At 41.0% G+C, this 16287-nt stretch overlaps 1 protein-coding gene across 1 annotated transcript in view; it reads right to left on the bottom strand.

Moving 5' to 3' along the window:
- PLEKHH3 (pleckstrin homology, MyTH4 and FERM domain containing H3) overlaps positions 1-16287 on the bottom strand; it is a 38854-nt gene that overhangs the window by 12820 nt on the left and 9747 nt on the right. Inside the window, exons 2-3 of the mRNA XM_060781285.2 lie at positions 4678-4739; positions 240-328 (exon numbers count right to left, since the gene is read on the bottom strand). Coding sequence (XP_060637268.2) covers positions 240-328; positions 4678-4739 — 151 coding nt within the window. The remainder of the gene's footprint in view (positions 1-239; positions 329-4677; positions 4740-16287) is intronic.

Below are 16287 nucleotides of genomic sequence, written 5' to 3'. Positions count from 1 at the left end.
GCTGAGTTTAAATATTCTTGCATTCATTGCAAGCTGTAACTAGGGCAGCAAGCTTGATTCAAGTCTAGAAAAATTCTTCCTTCCAAGACACAAACCGACCTCTCCCCCCTCCACAAGGTACTGGAGACCTTCTCCATTACAAGATTGGGCAGTGCTGGAGTTTCAACCAGATTTCGGCGAGGTGGGTAAGAAAATGACACTTAGGTCTAAACTGTGGGCTACATGGCATAATATCTCACCTTTCACAATAGCATCAGATTCACCTTGTACTCGACCACACTTCTTCTCTGTGATCAGACTGTGCATTTCTTCAGTCACTGGCAAAGACCTGAGGGCAACAATCAAATGTAAGGGGATGGAGTCATCAACAAAACACCATCGAGATGTAAACCAGTTTTTTTCTCTACTACAAGATTCTCAACTTGCTTTTGTCAACCTGATGGTTCTCCGGTTACTACTATCTTCACCACTGTTGATTATTTGCTGGCTGGGGATATTAAAAGTTGTAATCCAACACATTTGCAAGAAGTGGTCTAGATTCATATCCCCTCTAGTTTTGGACCAAAATGTCCTTTTCTTCTGTCTCTCCTGCAGCAGATGTCTTTAATACCTAAACATCTCTAGGGGTATCTTTAATTCCAAGGTGCTACTTGGTATCTATTTTGTCTATTTTTCTTTCTTTGCCTTTCTCAATCTCCTTCCTTTTTTCTTATTGTCACCCCTCTTTTCTGCCAAAAGGTGAAAAACAAAAGAAAATGGTAGCTTGGTTCCTGATCTGCTCCACTGAAGAGTACATGTATTCACTGCGGGATCAGGTACCAGTAGTGGGTGATAGTTTGATATAAAGCAACCCACAACAGCAGAACTGCCCTTGTGTAAATATATGATTAAAAGAAGAATACTTTTAGATTTAATGACTAGTAAAAAGATGGGCCCGGGGTTTGCAAGGTTTGAAGATTGCTGCTCTACTTTCCAAACTTGTTCTTGGGCAATACATACTCTTATTCGAGCACCACTGCACTTTCCCCTTCGAGAGAAAAGAGAACTCAGCCCCACAGGCCCCTTCCCTCCATAGTTGTGGGAAAGTGGGACGCAAGATCTTGCACTGTTAACCTCAGACTAAAAATAAGCTGTTTATACAGAAAGGCTGCCAAGAATTTGGGAAATGAAGGAGCTCAGTAGAGGATGCTGGCTGGACTGTCTGAGAGAAATGTGTGTGTATGTTTAAGAAACAATGGAGGAGGGGGGGAAAGAAAACAAGAAGAAGAAAAAGGAATTTCGTAAGAGTCAGAAGTGGCGTGCCTCTCTTCCCCATTTAATGACCTTATGTTCAACATTTTGAGAACCAGGGATCTTTACTTTCAAGAACACTTCTAAGGACACAAAAGACAGAAAACATCCAGGAAAATAAGACTTCTAGCTACTCTTGGTGGTATGGGCATACCAAATCACCTTATCTCTCTCCTGAGGAATCTGTATAAGGACCAAGTAGCCACAGTAAGAACTGACGATGGAACAACAGACTGGTTCAAGATTGGGAAAGGCATACGGCAGGGTTGTATACTCTCACCCAACCTATTCAACTTGTATGCAGAACACATCATGCGATGTGCGGGGCTTGAGGAATGCAAGGCTGGGGTGAAAATTGCTGGAAGAAACATTAACACACTTAGATATGCAGATGACACCACTTTGATGGCCGAAAGTGAGGAGGAGCTGAGGAGCCTTCTAATCAAGGTGAAAGAAGAAAGCACAAAAGCTGGGTTACAGTTGAACATAAAACAAAACCAAGATTATGGAAACAAGAATGATTGACAACTGGGAAACAGAGGGAGAAAACGTGGAGGCAGTGACGGCCTTTGTATTTCTAGGTGCAAAGATTACTGCAGACACAGACTGCAGCCAGGAAATCAGAAGGCACTTGCTTCTTGGGAGGAGAGCAATGTCCAATCTTGATAAAATAGTGAGGAGTAGAGACATCACACTGGAAACGAAGATCCGCATAGTCAAAGCAATGATATTCCCCGTAGTAACCTACGGATGTGAGAGCTGGACCATAAGAAAGGCTGAGCAAAGGGAGATAGATCCTTTTGAACTGTGGTGCTGGAAGAAAGTGCTGAGAGTGCCTTGGACAGCGAGAAGATCCAACCAGTCCATACTTCAAGAAATAAAGCCTGACTGCTCATTGGAGGGAAGAATAGTAGAGACCAAGATGAAGTACTCTGGCCACATCATGAGAAGAAAGGAAAGCTTAGAGAAGACAATGATGCTGGGGAAAAGGAAAAAGGAAAAAAGGAAGAGGGGCCGACCAAGGGCAAGATGGATGGATGGCATCCTTGAAGTGACTGGATTGACCCTTGAAGGAGCTGGGGTGGTGACGACCAACAGGGAGCTCTGGCGTGGACTAGTCCATGAAGTCATGAAGAGTTGGAAACGACTGAACGAATGAACAACAACAAAGCTAAAATGAGAGTTGCTAAAAGTCAAGTTTATCTAAAATATATATTCTTTTGGCCTGGAAGTTCATCCAAGATATATTGTGGCTGGGAATATGAGTTCAAACTTCTAGGCACTCTCTACATGATTTCATGATTTGGTTTAATACAGAATGAATTAAGAGGCAGCATTCTCAGGCTTGCCTTATATCCTCTGCTCTAAATCCTCCCTCTACCAAGCAGATGGCCCTAGCTCCATTACTAGGCCTTGGTCATTCTATCTCCATTCCCCACAAGCTCCCAGCTGATACACATTGTAACAGACTGGGGGACAGGTCCCCACTCCCTGACTGTCTGCATTTGCCTATATCTGATGAACAGGAAGAATCCCAGGGCCCTCAGCTCCAACAAATAAATGTCTATCCCCTCTGCTTTTTCCCAGACCCTGCCTGGCAAGAGATGAGATAGAAAGAGTCATTTCCTCCATAGCTAAGCATCAACCCAGCTGGGAACTATTAGCTTGGAAGCAGGGCAGGAGGTGTGTGGTCACCAGGCAGAATTCTTCCCATGAATTCTCATCTACTGCCATTGCTTTCTAGCTGAAAAAGGAAAAAAAATCTTAAGGAGTGAAGAGGACTGTTGTACTTGGAAGGCATTCACTTGGACTAGGACTGAGCCACGGGGATAACATCCAACATCTGGGCTTAACCCTAAGTTTGGGTATAATACAGTATTGTTGTTTAGGGCCATGAATAGCCATGATATGTGAAAGGAATGAGAAGAAGAAGAATCCGTTCCTAGAATGTATAAAAATGATGAAGAGAATAATGCTTTGAACAAATGAAGATTATCCTCTCCATTTCTATATAGCCATCCTGGGCAAATGTGGTTAGTGGAAACATTTTTACGAAAGAGAACATATTTTCAAAACTGGACTAGCCCCCAATATTTAAGATTAACATCACATTTCGACAACTAAATTTCTTGCTAGTATGATCTAACCGCTGCCATAGCTCATTTTAGCACCAATACTTGGTTTCAGTGTGCAACGGCTTTCAAAATCAAATCTACCATACCTTAATTTTCCCCTTAACACTTAAGATACTAATGGCAGTTTCTGTATGTGCAACTGTAGAAGAAAATCCAATTCAGATGGCCTGTTATGTTGCTGAGGAAAGCTTTAGCCACATATATGTTTAAAATCAGGGATCCTCAAACTAATAATAATAATAATAAAAATAATAATAATAATCTTTATTTATACCCCGCCACCATCTCCCCAGTGGGGACTCAGAGCGGCTTACATGAGGCCAAGCCCGAACAACAAATTACAATAAAAATAAAAACAAAACACAACTAAGGCCCGAATATGGCCCTCCCTGGTCATTCACCCGGCCCTCACTCAGGGTCAACCTAAGTCTGACACAACAACAACAACAATCCCTGTGCTGTTTTTACTGTTTACTGTTATTGCTTTCTTTAATGTTTTTGATTTGCTTTTGGTTTATATGTAATTGTTATATTGTTATTTTATTGTGGCCTTGGCCTTTGTAAACCGCATCGAGTCCTTCGGGAGATGCTAGCAGGGTACAAATAAAGTTAATAATAATAATAATAATAACAATAACAATAACAACAATCCTATCTCATCATCCAAAAGCAGGCCAACATTTCCCACTGAAATACTAATATGTTTATATTTGTTAAAATTGTTCTTCATTTTAATGATTGTATTTTAAGTGTTTTTTGCACTCCAAATAAGATATGTGCAGTGTGCATAGGAATTCATTCATTTTTTTTCAAATTATAATCCGGCCCTTCAAGTTTGAGGGGCTGTGACCTGGCTCTTTGTTTAAAATGTTTGTGGACCCCTGTTTAAAATATTTTCTCAATCTTTTATTTCCATGTTTAAGAAACCGTTGACTCAAGGTAAACGCCTTGCCAGCATTAAAGAGAAGTTAACAACAAACTGGAAGTACCTGTAAAAAACTATGACCAAAACTTGAAAATGTTGATTTTCAAACTATAGCTCGTAGCATCTTGGGAATTGTAGTGTTAAAAAAGACCCTTCTAAGCCCTAAAGTCAAAAGACTGTACAGTTCCTATGCAGTGATGACAACAAGATACAATTCTGACTGTGTATAGTACACAACACCTCCAACATGACACATTCATATGATTCTCGCCACAGGAGTACCAACTCCTCTCTGCTCACACCCACCCACAACCCATTACTGCTCACCTTTCAGAACCACTGCTGGCACGACTGCTTGGCTGTGTGAGAGTCACCTGCAAGGTAGGTCCCTGTAAAACCACAAAAAGAGGAAGAGAAATATGAAACATCATCAGGACTCAAGAGCTGCAGACAACAGGGTGAGAAACCCAAACGTAGGGGAATTGAGAAGACAGGCTGGGGTAAGAATCATGTGGTCCTCCAAAAGTTCTTAAGACTACAAGTCCCAGCTCTACAGTCAAGAATGAGGAATGCTGAAAGTAGTAGTCCAGCAACCTCTGAAGTGCTGCATTAGCCCTCCCCTGCTTTCCAAATTGGAAATTTCAAGAGCAGATCATGGAAAATCACATTCTGATGACAACTCTCAGAATCTCCCAGCCAGCATTGTTCATTTTTGTTGAAGGATGCTAGGAATTCTAGTCTTTGAAGGAAATTTTCCTAACAATATCCTCTTCCCAGCAAATATTATTGTTTGTATATTCAAAGGCAGGAGGCTAGCTGGAAGAGAGATTGGGAATTCATAAAAATAACACTGGTACATGCAGACTGCCTATCCACCTCATTTCCCAACCACACAAGGAAATGAATTATTAATCTACAACTTTCCCAGGCTGCCCAGGCGGCTGCACTATCCCTCCCAGGCCATAGTCTGACTAGCAATCTCCCGCCCTCCCCCCTTGCACACACACACACACCAACCACACAGCAAGCTGCAGCAGCTGAACGGGTTCCTTTATCCTCAGGCGACCTTGGTGTTGGGCTCCAGACTGCGCAGAATTGCACAAGCACATGGCTGAATAAGATACAGGCAAACAAAGTCCTATTGTAGCCAAGGTTTCCTTCCTTTCCAAGTTGGGGGGAGGCACGTTAGAAAGACAAACAGGTCCCAGCAAATGGCACAGGAAACCCCACCTCGTGCACCTATTTCAAGGGGACTCCCTTAAGCATGGCAAAAACTGCCACATTTTTCTTCTACTGCTGGATGTCTTAATATTGTTGCTGCCAGCTTTTATGTTTTAAATGGAAGGCAAGGTATTAATTAATATTAATTAACTCATTATGTAAAGGAAATTTGAGGTGCTATTCAGGAGAACGCATTGAGAGTACAGGACACAAAGTACAAGAGAGGCACAGAGTTGTTCCCCTTACAGCAAAGGGTCCATTTGACTTGTTCCTAGAGAAAGTGGGGAGGAGGAAGAGAGAAACTAAATATAAAGCCAATCCAAGCGAGGGGGAGCAGGGAGCTGCTGCAACAGGTACTGAATAAGGACAGGGCACCACTTGCCCTCTGGCATTAGAACACCTGTTGTAACTCAGCTGAAGTTGGCATGGATTTTATTTGTCACAGTGCTGCAGGGGCAGCAAGACTGGCAGCCGCTATCAGCACAGCATGGCAGGATTATTTCAGAGATAAAGCAAAGGTCTGGGGAAGGGAGGAGGTATATTCAAGTTGACAAGCAATAATTTCTACCCTCAAATGCTTACAGAAACTGGAATCTGTTGGGAATACTTTGAATATGTGTTCCTGCATGGCGGAACTTGGACTGGATGACCCTCATGGTCTTGTCCAACTCTAGACTTCTACAATACTTTTTTTGGAAATTCAAACTTAGCACATTCAGAAGCAAAGAGGCTTCTGGATTCGATCATTAAAAATGCTATTGGAGAAGAAATGAAACACATGCAAATTTGTGCAGGCATCCAAAGGAGGCACCCCCAAGATTGAGGACCCCTCCTTTATTTCTATGCTACATAAACACAGGATGGGCAGCTCCCCATTTGTTGTCATCACTGGCTATGCCAACTGGGATTACTGGTAAGAAATGTCCCTGGCCCTGTTCTATAATCTTTCAAACTATTCTCACAAAGTAGGTACTCTGTACCCACACTATACTCTGGTCTATGAAGGTCTCAGATCTCCTCTGTTTCAATTCAGAGAACCCTAAAGGTTATGGAGGCAAGAGTTGAAGAGGAGCTCTGCTTTAAAACCACTTATTGGAAATATTTGAAGAACTGGTGATCAACAACGGCAGAGATGGGAATCGTGCAATTCTTCAAAATTGCAAGGCTGCACATCCAACTTTATTGAACTGACATAGTCAATTTTGAGGAATGTCTGGGGTGGCAATAATAATAATAATAATAATAATCATCATCATCATCATCATCATCTTTATTTATACCCCGCCACCATCTCCGCAAGGGGACTCAGGGCGGCTTACATGAGGCCAAGCCCAGTAGTACAAGAAAATAATATACAACAAGAACACAACAGAAAACAAAAAATAAAAATAAATACAGAACCAATATAAATATACACATTAAAAAGAATAAAAACAATATAAAATCAGAACTTTGAACACAGAAAACTAATCACAGTGGCTGGGCCAGTTGCAAAGAATTAAAATGTAAAAAACACTGGGTGAGAGGGCAATGTCATGTGTCAGGATAGGGAATCCGGGGGACAAAATAGGGTTTGATTACACTAGCAGGAAGATAAAGTGCTTCCGAGGACATTTTTGTAGGTCAGGGATTAGTGTTCGTTCAGCATCATAGAGGTGATACTATAGGTGAAGGGACACATGGTTCTCATTACTGTACCTGGGAAATGAATACATCAATAACACAACCTTGTGCTGTAGCTGGCACTAGGAATGTCATGGCATCTTTCTGAGAAGCCACAATATAGTTCCTACCCCTGGATAGAAACATATCTATGGTATTTCAGCCCCTCATCATTTAGTTTAGGAGATTGTGAAGTTCAAAGAAAAGGTATGCTTCTCTGTGATTTCGACCAAAAGAGAAATCAAAGGACCCTATATGATCTCCTCTGCCTAAATTGTTAGCCTGGAGTCCTTTGCTTGCAGGACATGTTTAGCACATGTTTAGCACAAGTGGCTGATTGAGGCATGAATCATGCAGTCTTCCAGGTGTTGTTAGACTGCAAGTCCCAGCAACTCTAATCATCATACTTAATGGGGCCCGTTGTAAGCCACCCTGAGTCCCCTTTCGGGGGTTGAGAAGGACGGGATAGAAATGCGAGAAAGAAATAATAATAAAGAATAAAGAATAAAGAAATAAAGAAATAATAATAATAATAATAATTATTATTATTATTATTATTAATGGTAGGGAATGCTGGGAATGCTGGAAGATTGCCTGATTCTCACCCCATGCTGACACGTATATCATACAACTTGGCAACACTTCCCACCAGCTATTAAAAGGAACGTGCTATCTGCTTTAGATAACATGATTGCATCAGGATTCATTATACCAACTCAAGACAGATGGAAATATCAATATGCACCATTTTGAGCACCTTAAATCAAAGGTCTGGTAAACTTTGCTTCTCAAGAAGACCATACCCCCTTAAGAGTAAGCTGTGAGGAATCACAGGTCAGATGACTGGTCTCAACCAATTACTCATAGACAACTTCCAACTAGCATTTTCCATTGCTCTTTCTATTTCAGCTTCTTCCTGCCTGCCCCGCCCCCCTCTACCTACCTGAAACTTGCCACTGGCCACATGTGAAGAATTTCAGTAATCCAGCTGATAGGAAAAGGTATCTGGGAAGCAGATTCTAGCCATTACTGGCTAGTTTATGAAGAATTGTGACAAAAAGCCTAAAAACGTGGCCAGACTATATTTTTGTTATTTAATAAAACCCTTTAGACATTTAGTGGATATTTATAATTTTGCTGTTTTATCTAATGTTAATCTGTTTTGTACTGTTAATGTTTGTTTACTGTGGGCATCTAATGGTTGCTGGTTTGTAAGCCGCTCTGAGTTCTGCTCCCCCCCCCCCCCCGGAAGGTGTTGAGAAGGACGGGATAGAAATGTTTGAAATAATAAATAAATAAATAAATAAATAAAAAGATAGCCTCCAATCTGCTTTTCCCATATTTGAAGTCCCATCTCAGAAAAGAATAAGATTAATAAAGCATAAAGCCTAGGTTATTTGTTATAATTGCATAGAATACATAGTGTGACGAGATTTCACAGGTGAGTAGTAGAAACCAATCCTGAGCTATTCTGCCAAATTATAACCAGCAGGCACCTGGCAATACAGGTTGCCACCACTGTAGCTGCCATGGCTCAGTGGTATGAAATCATTGAAATTGTAGCTTTACAAGGTCTTTAGCCTTTTCTGCCAAAAAGTGTTGGTGCCTCACCAAAATACAACTTCCGCGATTCCTTAGCATCAAGCTATGGCAGTTACTGCTACAATGTAGACACACTGTTCTCATGATTTATTTATTTATTAGCTGCATTTGGCACCCTCAATTTCCCTCTCAGAAATCCCTGGAATAAATCACACAGCTAAAAGACTGGACCTGAACCAAAGCCACTGCACAGACAAATTCGTGCCTAAAAAGTCAGATGGTGCCTCTTTCAAAGGCTGACAGAGCCTTGCTGTTTGTAAGCACAGTCTCTGGATGAAGTCACTCAAAGGCACAGTTGTCAGAATGGCAGGAGACAAAAAGCTGCTGTTCCAAGCACTGCTGGCTTTGAACCCTTTTGCTTAGATGACATCTACCTTCAGACAAAGCCACTGGGTTTGAATCAGCCTCCTGCTCCTCTGATCAAAGGGGGCATTTAGGTTTTATGACTGCCACCTGTTCTGTGTGTCAGCTTTGCCACTCTGTTGTTACCCATGAAACCCCCTAAGTCAGTGGTTCTCAACCTGTGGGTCGTCCCCAGATGTTTTGGCCTTCAATCCTAACAGCTGATAAACTGGCTGGGATTTCTGAGAGCCAAAACACCTAGGCACCCACAAGTTGAGAAATGCCTAAGTGGTGCCTGCTATGGACCACCCTTACCCAATCCAGGTAGACATTTCTTGAATCCCTTTCCCTAAGAAGCTAGAGGAGAGGGGCATCATTTCAGATAACACCACAGCACATCTGGGAGATATTACCAGCTGACCGGATTGGAATCTGGTCTCTGTACCTTGACAAGGTAACTTTTTAACTGGCAAATGCATTCCTATCCAAGAACTGCTTTGGCACAGTTTCCCACTAGGAAAGCAATTGCTGAGTGGTATGGGTTCCTTCCTTTGGAGAAACGAGTAAAGCTTTAGATTTCTATAACAGAGGGAAAAGACAGCACCAGAGGCATATGACATTTACACCATTATATTTTACTGTTACCTAGTTTTTCAGCCCTTTTTATAGGCTGAAAATGTTCCTCTCGGCTTATACTCGAGTCAAGATTATTTATTATTTTACTCTGTTATTATTATTTTTGTTACATGTATTATTTTACTCTATTATTATTACATTTATCATTAGGTTCTTGTGGGTTTTTTCGGGCTATAGAGCCATGTTCTAGAGGCATTTCTCCTGACGTTTCACCTGCATCTATGGCAAGCATCCTCAGAGGTAGAGGTCTGTTGGAATTAGGACAATGGGTTTATATATATCTGTGGAATGGCTGGGGTGGGGCAAGGAGCTCTTTTCTGCTGCAGTTAGGTGTGAATGTTTCGCTGATCACCTTCATTAGCATTTGAAGGCCTGCCTGCGCCTGGGAAAATCTGCTGCTGGGAGGTGTTAATCTGTGCCTGGTTTTTTCCTCTCTGCTGTTTAGCTGTTATAATTTTAGAGTTTTTTAATACTGGTAGCCAGATTTTGTTCATTTTCATGGTCTCTTCCTTTCTGTTGAAATTGTCCACATGCTTGTGGATTTCAATGGCTTCTCTGTGTAGTCTGACATGGTGGTTGTTGGTGTGGTCCAGCATTTCTGTGTTCTCAAATAATATGCTGTGTCCAGGCTGGTTCATCAGGTGCTCTGCTATGGCTGACTTCTCTGGTTGAAGGAGTCTGCAGTGCCTTTCATGTTCATTTATCATTTTACTCTATTATATTATTATTTTACTTTATTAATGTTATTACATTATTTTACTATATTTTTACTGTTATTACATTTCCATTATTTTACTATATTATTATTATTATTATTATTACATTTATTATGTTACTCTCTTTATTATTATTGAAAGGATACATAAGCACATTGAAGATGCTTAGAATCAGAGTTTGACAGTCTTATCTTAAATTACAGTGCTATGTAAACATTCAAAAACATTAAACCTTCTGATGCCTCAGTTAATGTAATTTTATTGGTATCTGTTTTTATTTTTAAATTTACCAGTCACTGCTACATTTTCCACCCTCGGTTTATACTTGAGTCAATACGTTTTCCCAGTTTTTGTGGTAAAATTAGGTGTCTCGGTTTATATTCGGGTCAGCTTATACTTGAGTATATATGGCAAATACAATGTGGAAAACCCCCTTTTCAGTACTAAAACATGGAGTGAGCCAACGAAATTGACTAGCAGTAATCTCAGACAGACAAAATACAGGCATTCAAGCATTAACATGTCGCAATTGCTTCTTTCTGATGCAATGGCCATAAGATTTGAGCAGGCTTTTCCACCTTGTGCTTTACCAGATGCATCTGACTAAAGTTCCATTATCTGCCATCATGGCCCATGGCCTGAGACAATGAGAATTGCACAAGGTTGGAAGAAATTATTTTAGGTGGTTTTCAACTGAAATGAGATGTATTCTTATAAAACAGGTATGAGTCAAGATAGTTCAGTATGTCTTCAAATTAAATACGGCATTCCTTACTATACCGGCCCCTTAAGGATAGAAGAGAGAAAGCAGATAAGGAACTCCATAATTGGTCCCTGCAGGTTGATCAACAACCTCATACTGTCCACCAGCAAGGCTCCTGTTTTATACAGGGACTTGATATGAGCACCATCAGATTAGAAATAGCATAATGGTATGCTTGGTGCTGGACATTTTCCATTGTAAAAGCTTGACACATTTGTCCATTGTTCCCCAGCTGCCTGTACTTGGTCATATGTACTTCAAACATGAATGCTATAGAAGATTAAAGAGGAAGTGTTTCTCAGTCACTGTCAGATGTGGGCAAGATAGGAAGAATCTGCCCAAACCAACCTGCCAATTACCCAGCTGTCTCCTGACTCCTTTCTTACTCCAGATGAGTGAGAAACTTCTCTTACCTCCACTCAAAAGCAAGTGTCACCTCATGCTAGCAAGTATAACAACACCTTCTGGGAGGAAATGTGGGCACAATTTGTCGTTGATTGTGTGACTTCAAGTAGTCTCTGACTTATGGCGATCCTTGGGAAGATTTATTCACAGAATTACCTTGCCTTCATCTGATTATATACTATACATCCTGTAATTCATTGCAGTCTCCCTTCCAAGTAAGAATTAGGTCTGACTCTACTTATCTTCTGAGATCAGACAGGATGTAGTGTCTATGCAACCAGAAGCAACGATGTGTTCATTACTCAAATCTATAACCTATTAGGATAGAGCCAGGAAAGGGGGTAGGGTTTTTGAACTGGGGGATTGAGCCCTCCCCTCAAATATCTTGCAACATTGGGGCACCAAGACTCTTAGATAGTTGAGTTTCCTCAGGAATGATCAGTCAGAATTGTACTAAATGATCAAATGATAAGAAATATGAAGCCAGCAATTGTTGTCAAGCCTTCCCAGAAATAATAAAGGCTGTCTAAAAACTATCCTAGGCACACTTACGTAAGAGTAGGCTGCAATGAGAACATGAAGGGCATGTCTTGTCTCCTGCCAATATCATCAGTTGGGGGGGCCTCCCCTCTCCCGGCACCAACTGCTGTTCTGGCCAGAGTGAAGAGAGAGGGGGCTATAGTTGAAGACAGTTTGATCTTGTCTCCTGTGGCTCCCCGTCTTTGGAACTTCAACCCGGTGAGATTAGGCAGCCCCCTCCTTAGCAGACTTCAAGAAAAATCTGAAAACCTGTTTTTTTTCGATGTGCCTTTGAAGAGTGACCTTTCACACCAGTTGTGTTGCCCCATCTATAGTGTTCCCCTATGACGCACTCCCCCCCCCCCCCATTTTAAACTGAAAGCCTGTCCCCACTGTTTGGAACCCCTCATTTGCATATTTCCTACTCCTACCTCACCCGGGTTTTAGCATTTTATCTTTTCCATTTGGCCTGCCCACCCTATTAAATTTTATATTGTGTGAATTTGTTTAATTATTTCATTTTGTTGTTGTAGTTTATTTTTTATTTTTTCTGGATGTATTTTGTTTGCTAGTTTGTATTTTACTGTGTTGTATTGTATTTTTAGAAGGGCTTCGACTCATGTTAGCCGCCCCAAGTCCCCACTGGGGAGATGGTGGCGGGGTATAAATAAAGTTTCTTATTTATTATTGTCCCCCGGTGCTTTACTATATTTATCGTGTCATCAGAAACCATACCATTGTATTACATTTCTAACAGAACAAAACAAACAACAGATTAAAAAAACCCACAGATTTTGCAAACTTGGTAGTTGGTTAAATGTCCTTTGACCAGTATCTGGCCACTTGGAGTGCCTCTGGTGTTGCTGCAAGAAGGTCCTCCATTGTGCATGTGGCAGGGCTCAGGGTGCATTGCAGCAGGTGGTCAGTGGTTTGTTCTTCTCCGCACTCACATGCCGTGGATTCCACCCTGTAGCCCCATTTCTTAAGATTGGCTCTGCATCTCGTGGTGCCAGAGCGCAGTCTGTTCAGCGCCTTCCAAGTCACCCAGTCTTCTGTGTGCCCAGGGGGGAGTCTCTCATCTGGTATCACCCATGGATTGAGGTTTGTGCTTTACTAATAATATAATATTAATATAATATAATATATTGTATATAAATATAATATTTATAATATTATAATGTAATAACATATAATATTTATAATATTATAATGTAATACAATATAATACTACTAATAATATTATAATTATATATTTTATATTACTAATAATATTACAATATAATCGTGTAGTACAATATAGTTATATAGAATACTGATATTGTACTATATTAATAATTTAATATATTGTATGGATATATATCTTGTAAGGCACTCTGAGTCCCCTTCGAGGTGAGAAGGGCGGCATATAAATGTTGTAAATAAATAAATAAATGTTTAAGTACTTCTGCTTATGAGAGACACACATATATGAGAATGTTTGAATGATAATGGGTAAAAAAGCAATCTGCCCTGCAAAATGGCAAAATTAATAATGACCTTGCTTGAGAATATTTAGCCCTCTCCCTTTTAAAATAGTTTTGAGCAGTCAAAATTCAGATCCCACCCTGCCTTCCCCCAAAGCGAGGGGTAACTCTTCCTCTCCTGTGGAGTTCGAAGAGACAAAAAACTGAAAGACCTCAATACCAGTTCTTGCCAGCCAGCAGTGATGCACTCCCTCAACATGTCCCGTCTCGTTCCTCTTGACAGGGCCTGCCTTTCTGACTAAAGAAGCATGAAAGAAACACTCAGCAACAGAAAGGAGTGTTGCGTGTGTGTGCAAAAAGGACAAATGTATGACTGAGTGAGTGTTTTCCCTCAGCACTTCCAGCTCTGGGTTAAAAACCAAGCTTTTTGAAGTAGTCAGGGGTTTTAAGGCTGACCAAATTCTCCCAATTCACTGAGTTTGTGGTTCGAATTAGGTTGTGCTTCCTCCTAATTCTGACCTTCTGGAGTGAGGCCTCTCCTTCCACTTGGATTATAAGGCCATACAGGCCTAACCCAGCTCCCCCGTGGCTTGGATTTTCACCTGTGCCAAGAAATAATGCCATCACAAAAATTATCCAGAACTCAGACACATGGGAAGGTTATTAATTTGAGGGTTTTTCTTCTCTCCCAGAATCGTTAATTCCAGATTCCTAAAAATCAATTGGCACCTGCTTATAGCATCAGAGCAACAGCTCAGGTCTTTGAGAACCCAGCCCTCACATTAAGACAAGACGGCCAACATTTTTTTTCTGGAAACTTATCTTCCCCATAGGGACTGGAAAGTTAATGAAGGAAGTCAAGGAATTTGTATTTCATTTCTCAGCTGACTTGGCTCCTCCTCCTGAAAAAATATGACCACAATGAGAGGGGCATGGAGAAGCAAGAAACACGGGCTCTCTTCTGCTTTTTTTGGACTTCCAGAATGGCAGATGAGTTGGATGGATAGGAGAACTAAACGCCCTAAAGTCACCAGATCATGCCCAATTTTGGAAGCCCCTGCTTAGCTTAGTCTGGTTAATACTTGGATGGGAGATGACCAGCAAATACCAGGTGCTGGAGGTTATATTTCAGAGGAAGGGATGGAAGAAACAATCTCTGAATATTTCATGCTTGAGAAAACCCTATGTTGATGTGGTCCCCATTAGTGGACAGCTAAGACACAGAAATACTTGAAGGGCTTCTCTATGTCATCTTTGGTGCATCCATACTGTAGAATTAGTGAAATATGACACCACATTAACTGCCAAAGCTCAATGGTATGGAATTATTGAGGTTGTAGTTTTACAAGCTGTTTAGTCTTCTTGGTCAAAGAATGCTTGTGCCTCACCAAACTACAAATCCCAGGATTCCATAGAATTCAGCTATTAGAATTAAAGTGGTGTCCAATTGCATTAATTCTACAGTGTTGATGCAGCTTTTGTGAGCTCTCTGACAAGCAGGTCGTGCAACCTTGGATTCACGTCAACAAAGAAATAGCCTGGCTCTCCTTCACCCTCCAAGCTTGGCTTCTACTTGCTTCTATCCACAATTAAAAAGAAATGAGTTTTAGAGAGAGGAGTGTTAAAACAGCCAAGACAACAGCTCAACCTGCATAATTCATGGCTATGGCATTATATAAGTATTATAATTAGGAGGAAACACTCCTGCCCTGCATTCATCTTGCCAGAAAAATCCAATGGTTTAATTAATTCTACCTATCTGGACACATTTTTTCACAGAAATACGATGAGGCAGCCTGGATTGATTTTCGAATGGTTGTGCCAATGGGTGAAGTACAGGATAGAAAGAATAAAACACACAAGCAATGGACCATTAACAGGGCCAGTCTACAAGTTGCATGACAGCCAAATAGCATCAAAGTGTCCCTGAAGCAATATCCCAAAGGCACAACATCCCATCTAAGCAGAGTCAGCCCTGATTAATATTTGGATGGGAGACCACCAACAAATACCAAATGTTGTAATACAAACCCCTTAACCACCTTCATCCACCTTCCTGTCCCTGTAGGAAAGGTAAATTTCCAGAAAGACAAGGACTTCGGTGAAGGCAGAAGGGATGCTTTTTTTCTTCTTCCTGCATGTCCCCCAAATGCAATCATTCTCTTCAGGAAGAGGACCCAAATCGGATGAGAAATAACTACAAATTCATTTACTTCCTGTCCCTATAGAGAAGGGAAGTTTCCAGTAAGGAAGTGACTTAGATGAAGGCAGAAGAGATGCCTCTACTTCTTTCTTCTATAGTCCCCTTCCAAAACACCCTATTTACTCTAGTCTAGTGTTCACTTTTTTGGTCTACATTACCTTGCCAAAATTAGAATGCACATTAGATTCACGTAATATGGTACTCTTAGTGCTGAGCCAAAGCAAAAAGAGAAGCTGCTTCAAGAGCTTCTGTTTGAAGGACGCCATCCCTAGTGCTATGCAATCATGGGATTTGCAGTTTGGTGAGGCAGCAGCATTATTTGGCAGAGAAGGCTCAAGATCTTGGAAAACTACTGCCCCCATGCCTCCATAGCATTGAACCAAGGCAATTAAAGTGGATTCATTC

Source organism: Anolis sagrei, chromosome 6 (genome assembly GCF_037176765.1).
Source record: "Anolis sagrei isolate rAnoSag1 chromosome 6, rAnoSag1.mat, whole genome shotgun sequence".
NCBI lineage: Eukaryota > Metazoa > Chordata > Lepidosauria > Squamata > Dactyloidae > Anolis > Anolis sagrei.
This window is presented reverse-complemented; position numbering and strand designations above follow the sequence as displayed.